General features: G+C 40.8%; 1 protein-coding gene across 2 annotated transcripts in view; it reads right to left on the bottom strand.

Moving 5' to 3' along the window:
- LOC126412860 (poly(A) RNA polymerase gld-2 homolog A-like) overlaps positions 1-24798 on the bottom strand; it is a 171770-nt gene that overhangs the window by 35028 nt on the left and 111944 nt on the right. For both annotated transcript variants that reach the window (XM_050082725.1, XM_050082726.1), the window contains exon 9: positions 10512-10689. In XM_050082725.1, the coding sequence (XP_049938682.1) occupies positions 10512-10689 (178 nt within the window). The remainder of the gene's footprint in view (positions 1-10511; positions 10690-24798) is intronic.

The raw sequence follows: 24798 nt of genomic DNA, 5'->3' as shown, positions 1-24798 counted from the left end.
GAGGTCACAAGTCTACGTGGCCACATCCTCCTTGGAGCGAGGAGTAGCAAGAATGCTACCGTAAGTGCCAGGTGATAAAACTTAGGGCTTTTGACTTGCCAACAACTTGCGAGTGACAGGGTCAGGCACTTTTTCCTTCACCCAGATCTCCTGGATGGCCTGCTCATCAAGATATATGGGACATTCTTGGGATGAAGCTGCATTGTTGCCATTGCAATTGATACAGCGGAGAGAAGGTGGTGGGCAATTGCCCTCATGAACATCCCTACCACAAATAACACATGTGGCCATGTTCAGCAGGACATTCAAGTGTGGTTGTAATGCTGACACTGGTTGCAGCGCATTAGGTTTGGAATGTATGGTCAGACCTTGATGACTTCGGAGCCTGCTTTGATCTTTGATGGAAGCATACTCTATCAAACACAAGAAAAAGGGTGTATGTGGGCACTAAGGTTGCATCAACCTTTTTCATTACCCGATGGACATCAGTGACAGCCTGATCAGAGAGATAAGTTTGGATTTCTTCCTTGGTCAGACCATCAAGCAACCTAGTGTAAATAACAACTCGCAAAGAATTCAGTGTTCAATGGGGCTTGACACGAAGTTGATAGCCGTGGTGGAACGAAGCGGCAAACAGTTGTTAGGTTTGAGAATCACAATTGGCCCCCAAATGCAAAGTGCCATTACATAAACAAGAACAGAATTTCACAGGGCCAGAAATTATATCAACACCTTTTTGAATAATAAAAGGATTAACTGTAGCAGAGGACTGACCTCCTTCAGTACATGATACCACGAGGAACCAAGGTGCTGCTGGGAGAGTCTTGGAATCTTCAGCCTCATTCTGTTTATGTTTAGTAGATGTAGACTGAGATGGTGACTGGCTCACTGCAGGAAAAACCCCTATTATTTCCAGCATCTCTGATGGTGTGCTCCTTCCAACTTCCCCCCACCCCCTCCCCAGAGAGGGCTCACTCCCCTTAAGTGATTATTCACATCTGACGTCACACCAACTGGGAAGGTAACAGCTCAGGCAATCACTACTCCTTGGACCTGGCCTATACCAGGGGTAAGTGCAAACCCTACCTGCCGATTTGGGGCTGGGAATTACGCGTTACCCAGTCATCTGCTACACATCGGATACAGTCGGCCTTCAGGAGCACACAGAGAGGAAAGAGTATCAAAGAGAAACCTCAAATGCCAAAGCCGAGGAACGATAGGAGACAGACAATGAAATAGGGAAGAAAGGAATAAAGAAAAAACAAGAGGCACTGTTTTGATGTCACACTACTAAAACTACAGAACACATTCTCAAAACATCCTAGACATGCTCCCCAAGGGGAGGGATAAAAGAATAGCAGGAGGATAGACATGCAGCACGGAAAGGAAAAGGTGCTGCAAAGGCATTGTCACCAAGCATGAACTCGCCAAAGATTGGTGAGCCCCCTGGAGGAAAAAAATCAAGTGTGTTGTAGAATCTGTCTTTCAGCAAAGTTGAGTTTTACAAATCAATAACTTCCAACTGGAGTGACAATAGCAAATCATCTGGTGAAACTGAGAATTGCATGCCAAACAATTCCATTTCCTTTTTTAAAAATAACAAGCTCTCAGAATCTTGTTTCAAAAGATGTAAAGATGTGATGAACTGCTTCATCTTGGCTTGATGATCACCGAAACAGTACCTTCAGGTTGTTTTAAGGAAGCCAAAATATTTAAGAATGTTAAAATTCCAGCACTCATCTGCCTTTCAAACAAACTTAACTTCTCCATGAACCTCTGATTAGCTTTTTTCCTGAGCTGTGTCTCTAAATTTGACGAGACATTGCTTGCTTCAAAAAGCAGACCCCTTCAACTGCCTATAGTTCCCTTGGAGACAAACACTCTGCACCTGCTACCATGCATCATTTTACGAGAGGTCCCACAGAAAATTGCTTGCTGCTCGTTGCCACAATGTGAGCGACTTTGTAGCTTGTTCAAACTGCAGCTTCAATTCTCTTTTCTTCACAGTCATTCACCTGGAAAGTACAAACACATTACAGCACAAGTACTATGCTGCATATTTCTATAACTTCTGTCCTAAGAACTGTTTTTTTAAACTTACATCTCCTGGTATTTCCTTATTATGCCTGGCTACTAGTTCTTCGCATGCTTTGCCTTCTATTCACTCATACTGCAAGCCATGAAGAGATGTATAATTGTGCTGTATGTTTTACTAAATACTTTACGATGTACAAGATGCTGCGGAGATCCCTCTCTCAATAATAGAAATGTATCCTTCAATTGATGCACAGGACTTCTGCGACTGACCATAGCTGCTGCTGAACATGGGTTATTGCATCAGTTGTGGCTTAATGCAGCCAGGGGGTAGTGTGTTTGCTTTCCCCCACCACACAGGCTCCAAGCTTCTGCAGTGAGCACTCAATTTCCCTGGGGTACTGTTGGAACAGTCTGCTTTATAGGATCATTAGGTACCTCACACCTACTTCTTTGTATTATTGTTTTTTTTTTTTTACCAAAAATTTCACAGTTGAGAAAATTCACTTAAAATAGACCACACTCACTTGCATACAAAAAAGAAATTATTAAGCTGGCCTCTTATGTACAATCTGCTTAATGGAAAAAGTTTAAAAAGTGAAAAACTGTGTTATGGCAGAAAGGAAAAATTACTGTTGTTGGGGAAAGTTGTTCCGTATTAATCTGACAACAGTACATGCGGAATTGAAAGAGTTAACTATCAGGAGGGGAATTGGAAGACTTTTTGTAATACTGAACGATGGCCACGAAAACTTCAGTATTTATATTTGCTGGTGGATCCTTACTGCCTGGTGCAGACTCTATTACAAAAGCATATCCAGTGCTAATAGTAAGTCTCAGAAGATGACATACTGTGGGTGGAGTGTCAGGGAGGAAATCCCAGTAGGCTTACAACTGAAGATAATATACCATGAATTAAAATATTGATACTGCAGAGAGAGTAAGCAGAAAACAATGTGAAAAAATATGTAGGCAAACAATAAATTTCATAAGTTTAGAATAAGAACAAAGTTAACTGCTTTTGGGAGATACTTATATCAATAAAACAGTTTGTAATTTTGGTTAGTCAGATTAAGTTAAAAATCAAATTTTCCCAATGAAACTCTTTAAAAAAGAAAAAGAAGGAGGTGTGTAATGTCATATTCAGGGTTGTCTTTTAGCTCTGGCAAATACTGTAGTTAAGGCAGGTCCAAACATGTGATAAAAACTCTGAGATAACAAAATTTATTTAGGGTTTGAGGCCACTGGCATAAAGACATAATACTCTTAAAAATGTCAGTATTATGGTCATGAAGCCAAATATCACATTAGAGAAGAAATAAACTATGCACATTCTGGAGGAACACATACTAAAAGGCCTGGACAAAGGGAAAACAAAGCCCAGTATGAGTAGCAAGCACTAAAAGAGGAAACCATGCAATCCAAAACAGTGCTTACATCTGATACATCAAATTTTTGCCAATAGACTTTTTCCATGTGAAGATTATGAATAAAAAATTAATAATAATAGTAAGTGTCACCCATAGAGATAATCCACCTTATGCGTAAAATACATTATTTTCCACCAAGGGAAAACTGGATGTGCAAAGGGCACACAAGCTTCCGCCAAAAATTACAAGTAATAAACACATCTCAGGCACTTTAACTGAACAGAGAACAGCCCTACTAAATAAAAATCATAAAAATATCATGATTCCAAATATGATGCATCACAACTGGAAGTGTGCTGTATTTCCCAAAAATGATACCATGATCAATGGTCTGGAAGAAGGTTCCAAGTATCAAGATAATGACTCATCAATCTTAAAGTCAGAGTGACATTATGCCAACACAGCCAGGCAATGACAGTCACGTAATGGTAAGGGTACTGCAGGCAAGGTTACAGCATGTCCCAGAAAAATAAATCACAACCAAACAGTTGAGAAGAATACAGACAAAAAGCACTCATTTGGACTACCAAGGAGGCACAGTGTCTGGTTGTATGTCAAACCATATCAAAGATTTTCTGAAAATTTGAGCAGTGTGTTAAGTCTCAATCTGTCTCACCACATTGGAAGACACATCAAACATCTTTCAGTATTTGACATTGTCAACTGTTGTCAGTTACAATGTGTATCAAACAAAATATTACTTTGCGAAACATGGAAGAACAAGAACTCACTGGTTTCTCTTACTACTTGTACCATTTTAATACTTCAGAGTGCATTGCTACATATTACTGTTATTGTTTGTTTAACTTCCAAATTCTAAATGTATTAGATGAGGTACTGGAACACATCTGTGCACTTTGCCCGGATATGGCAGCATAATAATTATTAGTGCCTGTATTTCTGCTCTAACACTACTGTTGACATCCAATGCAGTAAAACTATTGCTCCATTGATGTGTGGCCTGGTGAGTAAGTGTCAAGCTACAAATCCATAGGTCTAGAGCTCAATCTTCAATCAGACCTAGGAGTTTTCTTTGTCATTTATTGATTGTTTCACCACTGGTAATAACTGTCACTGTGAAAAAATTCTAAGTTGCACTGTGATTTCAGTTCAACTAGATAGAGCAGTTACTCTGGCAGATGCAAAAACTCGCTGGTACTCACATTGATGCACACTGGAGATCATTGTAACATAGGGCACACAAACATGAGTTTTCCGTAGAGATGTTTTTGACAGACAGAGTTAGCACACTAAGCTCTTATCTGAATATTTCACTATTTTATGTGTATCATTGTTCTTCTTCTGCTTTCCAACTATCCAGTTATCTAAAGCAAAGGGTTTATTGTATTTCTTTTGGCTCAAAGCAAGCCCACCTACTGTGGATCTACATTACAAATTTTCTTAAATTATTTTATTACATCACATATAAAGCAGTTCAGAACAAATGCTATCTATTCATCCAATAAGGAGACCACGTGGTGATCAGACTTTTGTTATCTTTTATATTTATTGTATGTGAAGTTCAGAACGCGAATATCAATCTCGAACAGCAGTTTGATGCAACTCTCAAAAATTCTTGAGAAAACTGATTTTGAAGTTTTCCAAGCATCTTTAATTTGCCAAAGCTACAATACCTTTTCAATGGGCCACACAGCTCTGCAGTATGATGCTCGTCTGCCAGATGAGTAGTTCATATTCGATTCCTGGCCGAAGCAACTTCAACAAAGTAGACTGTTTTACAAGGGTTTTCATGAAGTTGAAAAATTAACTTTTTTTTTTAATTTAAACAATCTTTGACAAAAGATCTGTAATGAATAATTTATATTTTCAATGAAAACTGAAATTGAGTGTGCAATATGTTATCAGAAATACACAGACATGCACTTTTCACAAAAAAAATTGCAATTATATGTATGTTAATCAGCATATATTTGATGAATTTGATATTTAAATGACTTGTGTATTCAAAATGAATAACCAAAATTGAAAAAGATAATTACCAAAACAAGACTCAAACTAGCAATCCAGTGATTATCAGCCTCGAGCACTACCTATTCTTTTTTATCTTTTTATATTTTACACTTCAGGAAAATGCTCGTAGAACATGCACCTCTGTTTAGACATTAGCGTCAGCCGGGAATCGAATCTGAGCTGCCCATGTGGAGAAGTGCATTCTACCACTGAGCCACTTGGCCCATTGATAAATCATCCTGGCTTTGGCAAATTAATGATGCTTGGAAAACCTCACAGCTTAGGTTTTCAAGAATTTTTGAGTGTTACACTGATCTGCTTTGGTTGATTTATATTTGAATTCTGTACTTTATGTAAAACAAACTACAAAAATCTGATTGTCGTGTAGTCTCCTTGTGAACAGAAACACTGAATTTCAGGAAGAACCAAATCCTCATTGATTTAAACAGATTGAAGTTAGTGTCGAGACATTAGAGAGAGAAAAGTGTGGTCTTAATTGAGCTGAGTGCCACTATCATATGGGGAGGGGTGGGGTGGGGTGGGGTGGGGTGGGGGGTTAGCATTATTACAGACCTCACAAAGAGTGCTTCAGCTGCTTGAACATATCAGTTGACTGCAAAATGTCCATTCACTCTGTTTAGCCACTTTATAGGCACTGCTCTTTCAGGTGTGTGAACTAACACTGTGGAGTGGACAACCATCACACGCCGCAGAAGGGGGGGGGGGGGGGGGGGGGGGCGTCACACGCCGCAGAAGCTCAGAAGGGGAGGTGCGCGGCAAAGAGGCTCAGAAGGGGAGGTGCGCGGCAAAGAGGCTCAGAAGGGGAGGTGCGCGGCAAAGATGCTCAGAAGGGGAGGTGCGCGGCAAAGAGGCTCAGAAGGGGAGGTGCGCGGCAAAGAGGCTCAGAAGGGGAGGTGCGCGGCAAAGAGGCTCAGAAGGGGAGGTGCGGGGCAAAAAGGCTCAGAAGGGGAGGTGCGGGGCAAAAAGGCTCAGAAGGGGAGGTGCGGGGCAAAAAGGCTCAGAAGGGGAGGTGCGGGGCAAAAAGGCTCAGAAGGGGAGGTGCGGGGCAAAAAGGCTCAGAAGGGGAGGTGCGGGGCAAAAAGGCTCAGAAGGGGAGGTGCGGGGCAAAAAGGCTCAGAAGGGGAGGTGCGGGGCAAAGAATGCAGTTAGATCCACACCAGTAAATGCCGCCCCCCCCCCCCCCCTCATATTTCTCAAAGAATAAAAGTTACATGTAACAAGAGCTTAAAGTATCTAATTAATTAACAAGTACGTGTTAATCCCCCCATGAACCATGGACCTTGCCGTTGGTGGGGAGGCTTGCGTGCCTCAGCGATACAGATGGCCGTACCGTAGGTGCAACCACAACGGAGGGGTATCTGTTGAGAGGCCAGACAAACATGTGGTTCCTGAAGAGGGGCAGCAGCCTTTTCAGTAGTTGCAGGGGCAACAGTCTGGATGATTGACTGATCTGGCCTTGTAACATTAACCAAAACGGCCTTGCTGTGCTGGTACTGCGAACGGCTGAAAGCAAGAGGAAACTACAGCCGTAATTTTTCCCGAGGACATGCAGCTTTACTGTATGATTAAATGATGATGGCATCCTCTTGGGTAAAATATTCCGGAGGTAAAATAGTCCCCCATTCGGATCTCCGGGCGGGGACTACTCGAGAGGACGTCGTTATCAGGAGAAAGAAAACTGGCATTCTACGGATCGGAGCGTGGAATGTCAGATCCCTTAATCGGGCAGGTAGGTTAGAAAATTTAAAAAGGGAAATGGATAGGTTAAAGTTAGATATAGTGGGAATTAGTGAAGTTCGGTGGCAGAAGGAACAAGACTTTTGGTCAGGTGATTACAGGGTTATAAATACAAAATCAAATAAGGGTAATGCAGGAGTAGGTTTAATAATGAATAAAAAAATAGGAGTGCGGGTAAGCTGCTACAAACAGCATAGTGAACGTATTATAGTGGCCAAGATAGACACAAAGCCAATGCCTACTACAGTAGTACAAGTTTATATGCCAACTAGCTCTGCAGATGATGAAGAAATTGATGAAATGTATGACGAGATAAAAGAAATTATTCTGGTAGTGAAGGGAGACGAAAATTTAATAGTCATGGGTGACTGGAATTCGTCAGTAGGAAAAGGGAGAGAAGGAAACATAGTAGGTGAATATGGATTGGGGGGAAGAAATGAAAGAGGAAGCCGCCTTGTAGAATTTTGCACAGAGCATAACTTAATCATAGCTAACACTTGGTTCAAGAATCATGAAAGAAGGTTGTATACCTGGAAGAATCCTGGAGATACTAAAAGGTATCAGATAGATTACATAATGGTAATGCAGAGATTTAGGAACCAGGTTTTAAATTGTAAGACATTTCCAGGGGTAGATGTGGATTCTGACCACAATCTATTGGTTATGAACTGCAGATTGAAACTGAAGAAACTGCAAAAAGGCGGGAATTTAAGGAGATGGGACTTGGATAAACTGAAAGAACCAGAGGTTGTAGAGAGTTTCAGGGAGAGCATAAGGGAACAATTGACAGGAATGGGGGAAAGAAATACAGTAGAAGAAGAATGGGTAGCTCTGAGGGATGAAGTAGTGAAGGCAGCAGACGATCAAGTAGGTAAAAAGACGAGGGCTAATAGAAATCCTTGGGGTAACAGAAGAAATATTGAATTTAATTGATGAAAGGAGAAAATATAAAAATGCAGTAAATGAAGCAGGCAAAAAGGAATACAAACGTCTCAAAAATGAGATCGACAGGAAGTGCAAAATGGCTAAGCAGGGATGGCTAGAGAACAAATGTAAGGATGTAGAGGCTTGTCTCACTAGGGGTAAGATAGATACTGCCTACAGGAAAATTGAAGGGACCTTTGGAGAGAAGAGAACCACTTGTACGAATATCAAGAGCTCAGATGGCAACCCAGTTCTAAGCAAAGAAAGGAAGGCAGAGCAGAAAGGTGGAAGGAGTATATAGAGGGTTTATACAAGGGCGATGTACTTGAGGACAATATTATGGAAATGGAAGAGGATGTAGATGAAAATGAAATGGGAGATAAGATATTGCGTGAAGAGTTTGACATAGCACTGAAAGACCTGAATCGAAACAAGGCCCCGGGAGTAGACAACATTCCATTAGAACTACTGATGGCCTCGGGAGAGCCAGTCATGACAAAACTCTACCATCTGGTGAGCAAGATATACGAGACAGGCGAAATACCCACAGACTTCAAGAAGAATATAATAATTCCAATCCCAAAGAAAGCAGGTGTTGATAGATGTGAAAATTACAGAACTATCAGTTTAATAAGTCACAGCTGCAAAATACTAACGCGAATTCTTTACAGATGAATGGAAAAACTGGTAGAAGCGGACCTCGGGGAGGATCAGTTTGGATTTCGTAGAAATGTTGGAACACGTGAGGCAATACTAACCTTACAACTTATCTTAGAAGAAAGATTAAGAAACGGCAAACCTACGTTTCTAGCATTTGTAGACTTAGAGAAAGCTTTTGACAACGTTAACTGGAATACTCTCTTTCAAATTCTGAAGGTGGCAGGAGTAAAATACAGGGAGCGAAAGGCTATTTACAATTTGTACAGAAACCAGATGGCAGTTATAAGAGTCGAGGGACATGAAAGGGTAGCAGTGGTTGGGAAAGGAGTGAGACAGGGTTGCAGCCTCTCCCCGATGTTATTCAATCTGTATATTGAGCAAGCAGTAAAGGAAACAAAAGAAAAATTCGGAGTAGGTATTAAAATTCATGGAGAAGAAGTAAAAACTTTGAGGTTTGCCGATGACATTGTAATTCTGTCAGAGACAGCAAAGGACTTGGAAGAGCAGTTGAACGGAATGGACAGTGTCTTGAAAGGAGGATATAAGATGAACATCAACAAAAGCAAAATGAGGATAATGGAATGCAGTCAAATTAAATCGGGTGATGCTGAGGGGATTAGATTAGGAAATGAGACACTTAAAGTAGTAAAGGAGTTTTGCTATTTAGGGAGTAAAATAACTGATGATGGTCGAAGTAGAGAGGATATAAAATGTAGACTGGCAAAGGCAAGGAAATCGTTTCTGAAGAAGAGAAATTTGTTAACAGCGAGTATAGATTTAAGTGTCAGGAAGTCATTTCTGAAAGTATTTGTATGGAGTGTAGCCATGTATGGAAGTGAAACATGGACAATAACCAGTTTGGACAAGAAGAGAATAGAAGCTTTCGAAATGTGGTGCTACAGAAGAATGCTGAAGATAAGGTGGGTAGATCACGTAACTAATGAGGAGGTATTGAATAGGATTGGGGAGAAGAGAAGTTTGTGGCACAACTTGACTAGAAGAAGGGATCGGTTGGTAGGACATGTTCCGAGGCATCAAGGGATCACAAATTTAGCATTGGAGGGCAGCGTGGAGGGTAAAAATCGTAGAGGGAGACCAAGAGATCAATACACTAAGTAGATTCAGAAGGATGTAGGTTACAGTAGGTACTGGGAGATGAAGAAACTTGCACAGGATAGAGTAGCATGGAGAGCTGCATCAAACCAGTCTCAGGACTGAAGACCACAACAACCACAACAACATACGTGTTAATGCATTAAATGTTTGCTTTAAGTAAGCAAGCCAGAAAAAGTTTATAAGGGGGTTTGGAATTATGCTAAAGTTTGTTGATAGTTGCTAAATGCTTTCACTCTCAATACTGGATGAATAAAGTCCGAACATTTGTGCACCACCAGTTATGTTGCCTAGAAACCATCACAGAGTTTCTGATTGTAATACTTGCCTTATTGTGTTAAACTTTTAATATTACATTGTACTTCTTAATGAGCACATTATGTCATCATTTTAAAGTTTTAAATTTGGTTAATAATCACTTAAAATATTGAAAATCTAATTTTGTTAAATCTAAAATCGGTCAGACGGGGAATCTGGAACTGTGTCTGGGTACTGTGCCCAGGTTCCGAGATAATAGTTTAGTAATATGCACATGTTACCAATACATCTAAAGGAATGATCGGGCATAGTTGCTATTTTTGACAGTTACATAGGCAAGATATTTAGACTGCTTATACATACTCAAACTCCACATAGTAGCGCAGAAACTCAACAAACAATTCACCCAGTGTTTGAACATTATCTGAATGAAAAGGCCGCAATTCTTCATGAATGTTGATTCTATGTATATCGGAATGCGGACTGAATTTTCCTTGATATATTTCATGAAGGCAAGGTAACACTGAGGGAGCAACTCCACCTACAACAAATGAAAATGATTCTTTGAAGTAATACAAACTAAAATATTTAATGCTAAATTAGTAAAACATGAATTGTATGAGAGATGTTAATTAAATTCTTATCCTGAGAAACATTACATAGTATTTGAGAAATTAATTTTTCTTATTTTCAGTGTAGTCTCCTTGTGCACAAATAAATTTAGTCTAGTGACTTTCCAACTTTTTAATACCATTAGTAAACTATGGCACATAAAAAAAGTATCTTCCTCAGCTTCAACTTCTTCATTTCATGTTATCTTTGTTCACCCCTGCTACCATGTGGGTGTCTTTCAAAGCAAAGGACCTGCAGTCTTGTAACAAACACTACATAAATACAGTTAGATCACATTACACATGCATTTGTTATACATGTTTTGGTTGGTTGGTTTGTGGGATTAAAGGGACCAGACTTATACATGTTTTCCCAAATATAAATAATTTTTAGTTTTAAGCCCAGTGTTGCAAAACTGTTAACAGTATGCGGAAGCAATAATGTGTTAGCACATCTCAACGCAATTCTTCTATCATGTTTGCCGAGACATGAATCATCAGCTCAGGTCTGTGGAGCTGTGAAGTTGCACTTGACAAGGTATGTATTTAAATTGTAGGGTTACAGGAAAGAAACAGTGTCTGTCGAGGGAAGGAAGCATGTATGCAAGTCACATTCATTAGAAGCAAAGACAGAACCTCTGTTCGCTATATGAAAAGTGAGCGTATTGTTGACATTCAGGGCGTTTTGAGATTTTGATAATCCACAATGAGAACTGATTGCGACAACGCGGAATCACTTTGAAAAACTGCTCACTGTTCAACTGATTTAAGTATGACTAGAATGACCAAACCCTGCTCCGAGGTGACAGTAAAATGAAAAATATGCGAAGCCACCAGATTGAGTATAACAACCAACTGCATGTGCCACTCTCTGGAAGCTGATATTCAAGCTAAAGCCAAGAGCTTATATACAGATTTAATGAAAGAAAAGGACTATCCAGCACCTTTATCAGCCACCTCAGGTTGGTTTGATTGCTTCACAACATTAAAATGACAGGAGAGCAGATGAAGTTGGAGCTGAGAAATTTAAAAGAGGCTTAAAGAAGCTGTGCCAGAAAAACGCTATACTGCAAAGGTGGTTTCCGACCTAGATGAAACTAGATTATTTTGGAAACGATTGCCTGGCCGCATGTTTATTTCTATTCAAGAAAAAACAGCACTTTGATTTAAGGCTGCAAAGGATGGATGCACCCTATTTTTCACAAGAATTGCTACAGGGGATTGCAAATTATAACTGTTTATCATCTACATCTCTCGAATCCTAAGGCACTAGAGGGTTCCGACAAGAGCAGGCTTGGAGTTCATTGGATATGGGATAATGATTTTAGTGTATTTCAGACTTATAATTTCAAGTGTACAAATTTTACATTAAAAATGCATTTCGTTAAGATGATGATGGTTATCCTTGATAAAGAAATTCTGCTGCCTTAAACTTAACAGGCAAGTACACGAGAACCTAACCTGATATTTTACATATAAAATGAGTCAATTTACATGAATTCAATACGTGTGGCAATTCAGTGGAATGTAACAATCGCGTATAGTGTGATTTACCAGTATATGATATGGATATGTAGCTTTAATAGCATCCATCAATTTGACCATCACTGGAATGTGATACTCTCTAGTGACCTGATGTCCTGCCTTTGTCATGGTAGTCAGTAATCACTACACCATGACAGTCTAACAAAACTGGAGCAATATTCTTCATGCAGATGTAATCCAGCATTTTCCTGGTTTTGGGCCACATCATCATCATACATCATTTGAAGAAGGTGAAAAGTTTCAAATATCTGTGAGATGTGATAGTGGGGAAATGAAAGAAACGAGAAATGGAAGAAATGAGAAAGAGATCAGTGTTTATTGCAGACGGTCAGCAGCAGTCCCATGAAGTGTTAAGAGCCTTGTTTGGAACAAAGACATCCCACAAAACAGCAAAGATGATTGCTAAACAGGTACGCTTACAACCAGAAGGCATTCTTCTGAAATAGGCACACACACACACACACACACACACACACACACACACACACACACACACACACACATATCCATGCACACATATACAGACACAAGCAGACATATTCAAAGACAAAGAGTTTGGGCAGAGATGTCAGTCGAGGCAGAAGTGCAGAGGCAAAGAAGTTGTTGAATGACAGGTGAGGTATGAGTGGCGGCAACTTGAAATTAGCGGAGATTGAGGCCTGGTGGGTAACGGGAAGAGAGGATATATTGAAGAGCAAGTTCCCATCTCCGGAGTTCGGATAGGTTGGTGTTAGTGGGAAGTACCCAGATAACCCGGACGGTGTAACACTGTGCCAAGATGTGCTGGGCCGTGCACCAAGGCATGTTTAGCCACAGGGTGATCCTCATTACCAACAAACACTGTCTGCCTGTGTCCATTCATGCGAATGGACAGTTTGTTGCTGGTCATTCCCACATAGAATGCATCACAGTGTAGGCAGGTCAGTTGGTAAATCACGTGGGTGCTTTCACACGTGGCTCTGCCTTTGATCGTGTACACCTTCCGGGTTACAGGACTGGAGTAGGTGGTGGTGGTGGTGGGAGAGTGCATGGGACAGGTTTTACACCGGGAGCGGTTACAAGGGTAGGAGCCAGAGGGTAGGGAAGGTGGTTTGGGGATTTCATAGGGATGAACTAACAGGTTACGAAGGTTGGGTGGATGGCGGAAAGACACTCTTGGTGGAGTGGGAGGATTTCATGAAGGATGGATCTCATTTCAGGGCAGGATTTGAGGAAGTCGTATCCCTGCTGGAGAGCCATATTCAGAGTCTGGTCCAGTCCCAGAAAGTATCCTGTCACAAGTGGGGCACTTTTGTGGTTCTTCTGTGGGAGGTTCTGGGTTTGAGGGGATGAGAAAGTGGCTCTGGTTATTTGCTTCTGTACCAGGTCGGGAGGGTAGTTGCGGGATGCGAAAGCTGTTGTCAGGTTGTTGGTGTAATGGTTCAGGGATTCCGGACTGGAGCAGATTCGTTTGCCACGAAGACCTAGGCTGTAGGGAAGGGACCGTTTGATGTGGAATGGGTAGCAGCTGTCATAATGGAGATACTGTTGCTTGTTGGTGGGTTTGATGTGGACGGACGTGTGAAGCTGGCCATTGGACAGATGGAGGTCAACGTCAAGGAAAGTGGCATGGGATTTGGAGTAGGACCAGGTGAATCTGATGGAACCAAAGGAGTTGAGGTTGGAGAGGAAATTCTGGAGTTCTTCTTCACTGTGAGTCCAGATCATGAAGATGTCATCAATAAACCTGTACCAAACTTTGGGTTGGCAGGCCTGGGTAACCAAGAAGGCTTCCTCTAAGCGACCCATGAACAGGTTGGTGTACGAAGGGGCCATCCTGTGTGTGTGTGTGTGTGTGTGTGTGTGTGTGTGTGTGTGTGTGGGGGGGGGGGTCTCTTTGTGTGACTCAACATCTCCGCTATATGGTGAGTAGCAATCTTCCTTTTCAAAATACTGTCATTATTCCATCCTGGATTTTCCATTATTTTATTTTGAAACAGCAAAGAACTTTTATATAAAATGTTAATACATCCCAATATTGACCTATCTACAAGGCGTGATTTTTAAGTAAGTACCGTTTTGCCACACCGCGGCCGCAGCGCTGCGGTCGGCGTTCTGCACATGCGCTCTGGGTACCTATATCTGTTGTCTACGCACTGACGTCATTACAGTCTGATTCTTCCTTGTTTACGTTGTGTACTGAGTGTTTAAGATGCCTCTGATAATCTTGGGTCCCGTCGACTGTGACGTGCATGCTGTTATAAGATTTCTTAGTGCTGAAGGCCTAAAAGCAATCGATATTCATTGTGAGATCTGTGCAGTTTACGGAGAAAACATTATGAACGACGGAATGGTAAGAAAGTAGGTGAGCACAAATGCGCATGATGAACAACGGAGTGGGTGTCCTTCAGTCGTTAATGAAAGTTTGGTGCAGGAAGTGGACAATATGGTGAGAGAAAACCGACACTTTACGATTTCCTCCTTGCTGGATGACTCCTAATGTTTCTCATAGTGTTTTGTATGGCATTGTGAGCGAGCACTTGAATTACCGAAAATTGTGCACAGGTTGGGTGCCGAAAATGTTGACGGATGTGCACAAAACCAAATGTTTAGACAGTGCATTGACATTTACCACAACAATGGTGATGATTTCTTAAGCCAAATTGTTACGGGCGATGAAACATGGGTGGCCTACGTCACACCAGAATCAAAGCAACAGTCCATAGAATGGCGGCATTCAGATTCACCCAGAAAAGTGAAGTTTAGGCAAACAATTTCTGCCCAGAAAATTGTGCACAGTTTTTTGGGACAGAAAAGGAGTATTGCTTGTGGAATTTCTGCCTCTTAATGAGACAATCAACACAGCAGCTTACTGTAAGACATTGCACAATCTGCATCATTCAATCCAGAACAGAAGACATGGCAAATTGAGAAAGGGCATCGTTTTGCTGCAAGACAATGCCCGTCCACATTTGGCGAATCAGACCAAAGATCTCATCACATCTTTTCGATGGGAAACTCTAGATCATCCTCCGTACAGCCCCAAACTTGCGCCCAGTGACTACCATCTGTTACTGCACTTGAAGAAACACCTGGGTGGTCACAGTGTCTTCAAGACGATGACGAAGTCAAAACAGTGGTGATGCAGTGGTTAACAAGTCAGGTGGCAGACTTCTATGAGGAGGGTATTCAAAAACTGGTACAACGTTATGACAATTGCCTCAATGTTGACGGAAATTATAAAGAAAAGTAGATTAAGGTACAGGCTTTCAAGTAAAAATATCTTAGCACGTCTTAATTTCAAAACGGTACTTACTTAAAAAACATGCCTCGTATTTGAAACATGGGTAATTAAGAAAAGAGGTGTAAGCAGATTAAAGGCGAGTGAAATGAGGTTCCTCCGAAGTGGGTTAGGAATAACACAGAGAGATAGGATGAGGAATGAAGGGTAAGGGTAATAATGAAAGAGGATAAAAACATCAAAGCTAAGATGGTATGGGCACTTAAAGAGAATGGAAAACAAGAGGATTTCCATGATGGTACACGAAATGGAGATTCAAAGTAAACGACCAAGTGTAAAAGGACTAGATGGCAAGACTCGCATTCCAAACAGACCCAGCCTGGCACTGGAAACTGTTCATGATGATGATGATGATGATGATGATGATGATGACAACAATAGTGATATTAATGGAAAATATTTGCACCACCTTCATTTCAGTGCAGACACTGTCCTATTTATCTCTACTGTAGAGAAACTGTAACAACTGCAGGAATAAATAACTTAAAAGAACAAGCTTGAAAGTGAGCCTGAAAACCAACCAATATTTTTTTATTCATTTGTGTGTTTATTTCATATGGCAAGATGAACAAAGTGAACAATCAATATCAACAGTGAAGTCCTACAACCACCTGATGAGATTCCATATTTAAGACAACTGAAGACAATGAATGAATGGACAGCAAGAACTACAACAGAAGAGTAAAAATTGCCTGGTGTGCATTTCATAAAATAAGCAGAGTTTTCAAAACTAAGCTTTTCATGCGTCTGAAAAGAGAAGTGTACTATCTGTGTGTCCATCAGTTTTGTCTTAAGGCATGCTAAATATGAAACCCATAAAAAAATGTTTCTCAGCAAACATTGTTGACATGCATGTGGTTTGGGGGGGGGGGGGGGATTACTAGCAGAGACTGGGAAACAAACAAACATGTGGATCAGGGAACAGACTGGACTGAAAGGCTAAATTACAAGTCAGGTGAATTATACATGGACCAGGGAAGTCTCTTGTTGTATTTCTAGAGATCACAAAAGGACTGATATGGTGAGCTATTGGAAAATATACATGTGACAGTAGAAAAGCACAGAATTGGAATGATTGTGTATGAAAGGAGACTGTAATATATGAAAGACTGAAGGCAGCCTTTACCTAGCAGTGGATTTTGAATAACTTTTAGTCCACACAATTAAAGGTTTTGGCAAATATGTTATTTACCTTCATTAGTGAGGTCAAAACAGCATCATTGGAATGTCACACAGCAGTTTTTTAAAAAGGTAGTCCTTAGAAAGGCATTTTGTATTAAGACAACCATCTATCAAACATGGAGGAAACTGGGAGAAGAGGTATAATGCAAAAATTGCTCCTCAGCCTCTAATTTTGTAATGGGTTATGCTGTTGCATATGCTGAATAATAAAGCCTAATCTTAATTCCAAATGTACATTAGTAAGAGGAGAAAGAGGCTAGCCAAAGTCAGAACAAGGGTTGATTGGTATTTGCATGATCCATGGAGTGTAACTGTAATACTTTGGTATGTGGAGGAACAAGACTGACTTACAGTTACAGTATACATTGTCAGTGGAAAAATACAACATGCTGACCATTTGCATGATTTTCTTATGCTAATTGATTCTTTACACTAGTGGGTAAGTAGAGACAAATTTTTGTGGGGGGAATACCTCACTCATTTCCATGTTACACTAATGCTGAGCAGTGGATAATGTTTGTCATCTTTTTTTTTTTCCTTCTTCTAGTATCACATTTATGAAAGTTACTGTTCTCTATCTGTAGTTTTAAACAAACAGAAAATCTACTGGCACCAGAATTACAACTTTTAGCTTAGCTTTCAGACAATGCCATCCTTTAAAGCTAATCATCACACATCTCTAAACCTTTCAGAAATGCATGTGGTACAATTCAGGAAGCAAAAGAAAAAGACACTTGGAAATTAAAATAAACTATAAAAATTAGCACATGCAGAAAATGAATCCGTCAAACTTCAACGGCTAAATCTAGATAAGAATTTTGACTGAAATATGCAGCTTCGGTACCTACGGCGTAAATTATATTGTTCTATGCCATAACACATTAGATTTGCCCAGACAGCAATTGCACAGCACTTCCAGGTTTCAGGAAAGTGCACCAGCCCAAGATCAAACCCACCCTGTGAATTAACGATGTGGGCCAGTGAGCCAGCCAGCCTGGATGTGGTTATTAGGCTGTTTCCCATATTCCACTTCAGTTACACAATTCATGAATCTTTCAAAAAATGTTCTCACACCTCCACATGGGATAACACTAGATGCAGACAAATGGGGTACCCTATCCCATGGGGAGAAGGGGTGGTGAGAGGACAGACATCCAGCAATCCTCCACTACTAACACAGCCAAATCTAGATTAACATGCTTAGTCCATGAAGACATAGGATAAAAGGCAGGAAAGAGATGACGACTCCACAAGAGATTAGTGAATGAAAATAGAAAAAATGTCAACTTTCTAACATTTTCATGTCCAAAATCTGCTACTATTCACTATGCAAAACTTGCAGAGTTTAGTCATTTAAACAGCAGTGCCACATACAGTAATCCTCCACGATGTATCGAACATGTGTGCTGCATTGGGACTAATGGCCTCATACATAATCAAATAATTTATTGGACTTTACTATGTTTGTCAAATATTTGACCTTGTATGGCACTGTTTAATGTGTTTGTCCAACATTGAGAGTGTTTTGAGAGACATTTTGATTGACAGTAGATTTAACAAGCTGGAGGACATTGTTAATGTTGGAGTTTCGCCACATATTTTTAGTGAAGAATTTTATTACAACCTATCTCACTGTATTGTGAGTTTTCCCAACTATGAAAACTACAACCAAAGGGAAAAACAAAATACAAGTGGCAATCACCAAAATGGTAGAGATGTAGCGTCTTTCCCAGCTATATATTATGCAGGAAGAGGTTAGGCAGCCTACAAATGGGAGTGCAATAAAATAAAAGTACAAGAGTTCTCTGATTCTTCTTCACGCCAATCACTGCCACCCGACCTAAAACCTCTTTCCTCATTACCTTAGCCAGCTCCATCCTAACTCACAAGTTCTTCACTTTCGAAGGCCAGACATACCAACAATTAAAGGGAACAGCCATGGGTACCAGGATGGCCCCCTCGTACACCAACCTATTTATGGGTCACTTAAGAGGAAGCCTTCTTGGTTACCCAGGCCTGCCAAACCAAAGTTTTGGTACAGATTTATTGATGACATCTTCATGATCTGGACTCATAGTGAAAAAGAACTCCAGAATTTCCGCTCCAACCTCAACTCCTTTGGTTCCATCACATTGACCTGGTCCTACTCCAAATCCCATGCCACTTTCCTCGACGTTGACCTCCATCTGTCCAATGGCCAGCTTCACACATCCGTCCACATCAAACCCACCAAGCAACAGTACCTCCATTATGACAGCTGCCACACATTCCATATCAAACGGTCCCTTCCCTACAGCCTAGGTCTTCATGGCAAACGAATTTGCTCCAGTCCTGAATCCCTGAACCATTACACCAACAACCTGAAAACAGCTTTCGCATCCCGCAACTACCCTCCCGACTTGGTACAGAAGCAAATAACCAGAGCCACTTCCTCATCTCCCCAAACCCAGAACCTCCCACAGAAGAACCACAAAAGTGCCCCACTTGTGACAGGATACTTTCCGGGACTGGATCAGACTCTGAATGTGGCTCTCCAGCAGAGATACAACTTCCTCAAATCCTGCCCCGAAATGAGATCCATTCTTCACGAAATCCTCCCCACTCCACCAAGAGTGTCTTTCCATCGTCCACCTAACCTTCGTAACCTCTTTGTTCATCCCTATGAAATTCCCAAACCACCTTCCCTACCCTCTGGCTACTACCCTTGTAACTGCCACCGGTGTAAAACCTGTCCCATGAACCCTCCCACCACCACCTACTCCAGTCCTGTAACCCGGAAGGTGTACACGATCAAAGGCAGAGCCACGTGTGAAAGCACCCACGTGATTTACCAACTGACCTGCCTACACTGTGAAGCTTTCTATGTGGGAATGACCAGCAACAAACCGTCCATTCACATGAACGGACACAGGCAGACAGTGTTTGTTGGTAATGAGGATCACCCTGTGGCTAAACATGCCTTGGTGCACGGCCAGCACATCTTGGCACAGTGTTACACCGTACGGGTTATCTGGATACTTCCCACTGACACCAACCTATCAGAACTCCGGAGATGGGAACTTGCCCTTCAATATATCCTCTCTTCCCGTTACCCACCAGGCCTCAACTTCCACTAATTTCAAGTTGCCGCCGCTCATACCTCACCTGTCATTCAATAACATCTTTGCCTCTGTACTTCCGCCTCGACTGACATCTCTGCCCAAACTCTTTGCCTTTACATATGTCTGCTTGTGTCTGTTGTGTGTGTGTGTGTGTGTGTGTGTGTGTGTGTGTGTGTGTGTGTGTGTGTGTGCGCGAGCGCGAGAGAGTGTATACCTGTCCCTTTTCCCCCCCCCCAAGGTAAGTCTTTCCGCTCCCAGGATTGGAATGACTCCTTACCCTCTCCCTTAAAACCCACATCCTTTCATCTTTCCCTCTCCTTCCCTCTTTTCCGATGAAGCAACCATGGGTTGCGAAAGCTTGAAATTTGTGTGTGTGTGTGTGTGTGTGTGTGTGTGTGTGTGTGTGTGTGTTTTTGTTATTGTTTCTATCAACATACCAACACTTTCGTTTGGTAAGTTACAGAATATTGGTTTCAACTAGAATCTTGTTCTCTTTCTTTACCCAAAAGAGGCCACACTATTTTCTTCATGGGCAGACATTTTGTAGTACCGTGTTTTGCCGCTAGGAGCGCATAGAGTGAATGTTCCAGAATCTGGAAGCCAAGTGCCATCAGGAGGTCATGACTAGTTTCGGCAGAGTTTACAGTGACAACTGTGTTGTGTGACTCTCACTTTTGCAATGACTGATTTCCATGAACAGCATGCGGCAATAAAATTCTGCCTTTTTGCTCATAAAAAGTGGAACAAAACCTCTTGAAATGGAAGGATGATGCTATGCGGAAAATGCAAGTGTTTGAGTGGTTTTCATTTCAATTATGGCTGATGACAAATCTCATTCTGGTCACCCTTCCATAGCCTGAACACACAAAAACATTGAAAGCATTTGAGCGATCATCAATGAACAACGCGAAAGGACCACTGAAGAAATTGTGGAGCTGTTGAGAGTGAGTGAGTTCAGCGCAGCAAATTGTGACAAGATTTTGGGAATGAAAAGGGTGGCTGCCAAATTCGTGCCACGAATGCTGACTGCTGAACAAAAATAACGTCTTGTGGAAGCATTCTGTACTTTCACAGAAATGTCCTGAAACGATCGTAACTTTTTTTTCAAAAATTATCATAGGTAGCTAAACTTGGTGCTATGCTTACCATCCTGAAACAAAGCAAAAATCAAGACACTGGAAGACTTCCAAGTTCGCCTCACCCCAAGAGAGCTCATCATGTGAAATCAAATATTAAAGCAATGCCGATTTGTTTATCTGATGTGAGAGGAGTCATCCATTCAGCATTTGTTCTGCAGGGTCAGACAGCTAACCACGCTTTCTACATGGAAGTTATGAAAAAAGATTGCCCGAGAGTGCGCAGCGGAAGTGGCCTGATTTGTGGCAGATGGGTGACTGATTTTCCCATCATGACAATATGCCTGCACACACAGCTCTGTCTGTACGACAGTTCTTGTCAAAAATGTTATGACCTCTGTTCCTCACCCACACACTCAACCATCATTGGTCCATACAACTGTTTTTGTCTCCTTGAACGAAGAAAGACATGAAAGGAGCATATTTTGCTGATGCTGTAGTGAAGAAAAAATGGTGGAGGCACCATCAAGCATTACAAAAGACGAGTTTAAACTATGCTTTGAAAAATGAAATAATAGTTTAAACAAGTTTATTAATGCAAGTGGAGAGTACTCTGGAGGTGACTGATGATTTGTGCTTAAAATGTGAATAAACAAGTTAAAAAATATGTAGAACTTGCTGATCCATAAATCATGCACCGCCCGCGCACACGCGCCCGCCCGCGCGCTCACCCGCGCGCGCACGCACACACACACATGCACACGCACACATATGCACATGCACACGCACGTGAAAATATAATAGTTTTAAATAAAATTTTGTTATGCAAAGGCAGACGCATGGCATGTCAATTACACATTATCCAAAGAATAAAGAAATAAAATGGCAAAGAATTTATATAACACCTATTATTATCTTTGCAATAAAATTTTCAATATATTTTTGTTTTCCCACTCTAGTTGTTCATTCAAAGAGAAATGTTCACACCACGGCAGACAAAACAACTAGCTTACCTCTCTTACAGACACAGAAATACAGCTAAATATGTTGAGAAACAGCCACCGAAAATGGATGCAATACTTAATTCGTTAAAAATCTATAGACATAAAATTGGAACTGTAAAATAAGTAGGAGAGAAATAACCTTAATAAATGAAGAGAAAAAAGAAACCAAAATATGCAGTCATAACACATGTCAGACAAAATAAGCTACATACAAATATACTATGAGAGAGAGAGAGAGAGAGAGAGAGAGAGAGAGAGAGAGAGTGTGTGTTTTTCCACATCTCCTCCCACACTACTGGACCAAGCTCAATCAAACGTGGTACACACATCCCTTACTGTGAGGCAACAATTGCTGTAGGGGTAAGAACTGTCTACCTATCAAAGGGGTGAAAAGAAGTGTACCCCACGACAAATTCCCAGACTCTATTCATCCAGTATTTGGGAATGAAAGCACTAAGAAACTTGCGAAAACCTTGACACACAATTTCAAACCTTTACAATTTTTTCGCCATTTACAATCCCTAAAAAATGATGAAAGGACAGAAAAATGTTATTGCTTACTATTTTCCACCATTCAAGCAGTAAAAGTACCGCATGAAGCATGACGTTGTAACTTATTACTTGTTTACTACGAACTGTATTCACGACCCATTTTACAGACAGTATGTACATATACCACTGAACGTAAATGAAAAATAATGTCATTGTATGACACCTTGGTACAGGACATATGGTACTATAAACAATGAAATGTGTGAAAAACTGCCACATTATGCCATTATGTTTAAATTTATTACATCATTGTTACTAACTCTATTTGCAATAAATTTCGCAGACAATATCCATGTATGCCGCGTACAATATTATATCATTTTACGACACAGTTCAGGCAACGTAACATCATAACATAAAGCACATCAGGCAACGTAACATCATAAACATAAAGCACAAAGCCAGATGCCGCATGGTACAAGTAGGAATGCAGGGCTGTAAATAAATACATTGGGCAACACCCGGGGTTTCTCTGCTAGTATTTACATAACAGGAATAAAAATTGGTTTTCGGACTGGTAATACAATGCAATCCAATTCAGGACATTAATCTAATACGATACTCCACTACCAACAATCAAGCATACGTAGAATACAGTGCAGCAATTGCAATAATTTTACATTGGACAACAGGTAGAAAAATATGTATACAATATAAAGAACATTGTAACACTAACAAAAAGCAACCCATTGACATTTGCTACAAATTTAAGGAAGCATAAGGCAAGTAATAGACAAAACTGAAAAATATTTCTATTCTACACAAAGCAGAGAAAGGTAGCCATACAGACCTCATGAAAGAAATACTTCTTCACATTATGTTACACATACAAATTTCATTTTAACTGAACAACTTTCAATGAACAACAAAAAACATAAACGAAAATTGTCATGATTTTTTATTACAAAGATAATATTCCCCATAATGACAATTCTTTGCCATTTTATTATATATATTGTTTGGATATTTGTATTTGCATCTACCAATCCATAACGAAATATATTTATAAAAATTATATTCCGACATTCGTTTCATGGTATACGTAACACGAACTATTAACAAAAATTTGTAAGTACTGCTTCTATTTTACTATAATTTTCAACCATCCTTTTTGCATAAAAATTGTCCTGTCTTATGATGATGTCCAACAGGTACTCGAAAATGGTCTCCAACAATCTGGTCATATAATTAAAAATAAATTATTCAGCATTGTCACATGTTACATAATGTCATTTTTCCAATACATCAACGCTGTGAACACAATCAACAAAAAAATTATCTTTACTTATCCATTCTTTTACTTATTATTAATCCGGTGATGGACTGCAAAAGTTTAACCTAGGTAATTAATTTTGGTCAAATAGGCCCATCTTCAGCTCTTGCATAAATCCAGTATACTATCAATTTGCGTCACTGCATGTATACACTGATCAGCCAGAAAGATTAAAACACCAACCTACTACTGATATCAACCCATTCAGGTGACAGCTGCATCACCTGGTGAGGAATGACTGATAGTCATAGAGAAGCACGCTGCATTTAGTATTAGCAAATGTGCTGTCCATGTGTAGAATGGTGAAGGTGCGCATCTATCTGATTGTGACTGATGTCAGATTGTGACGGCCCAGAGGCTCAGCATGAGCATTTCGGAAAACTGCACGACTCTGTCAGCTGTTCGGGGAGTGCTGTGGCAAATGTCTTCAAACACATGGCAAAAACCAAGATGAAACCCGGCATAGACATCATGCGCGTTGGGCAGACATGCTCTCGTACAGGTATTTCACATTGTAGCTGGACTTACTAGTAAAACAGGACAGGCGGTGAACTGTGGAAGAGGTAATATTACACTTTCATGCTGAACAGAGCAGAAGTGTGCCTGAACATCCAGTGCACTGAACACTTCTAACACTAGGGCCTCCGAACCCGACAACCCATCCATGTGCCAGTGTTAACAGGACAACATCAGCAACTACGAGTGAAATGGGCACATCACCAACAACAATGGATGTTGGCACAGTGATAGTGCATAGCATGGTCTGATGAATCCCAATACCTTCTTCATTATGCCAGTGGGAGGGTGCAAATCTGTGTCTGCCAGGGGAACAGCTCCTTAATGCCTGTACTGTGGGATGGAGACAAGTGGTTCCATTACACTCTGGAGAACACTGATGTGGGTATCCATGTGTCCAGTGGAGTTCGTGCAAGGCACCATGACAGCCAAGGAGTATCTTACACTGGTTGGACACCTCTTAACCCCTTCATAACAATCAAGTTTCCCAACGGCAGTGGCATTTTTCAA

The sequence above is a fragment of the Schistocerca serialis genome, chromosome 7 (assembly GCF_023864345.2).
Source record: "Schistocerca serialis cubense isolate TAMUIC-IGC-003099 chromosome 7, iqSchSeri2.2, whole genome shotgun sequence".
Lineage (NCBI taxonomy): Eukaryota > Metazoa > Arthropoda > Insecta > Orthoptera > Acrididae > Schistocerca > Schistocerca serialis.
Note: the sequence above shows the minus strand (reverse complement) of the source record. Positions and strands in the feature narration are given on the sequence as shown.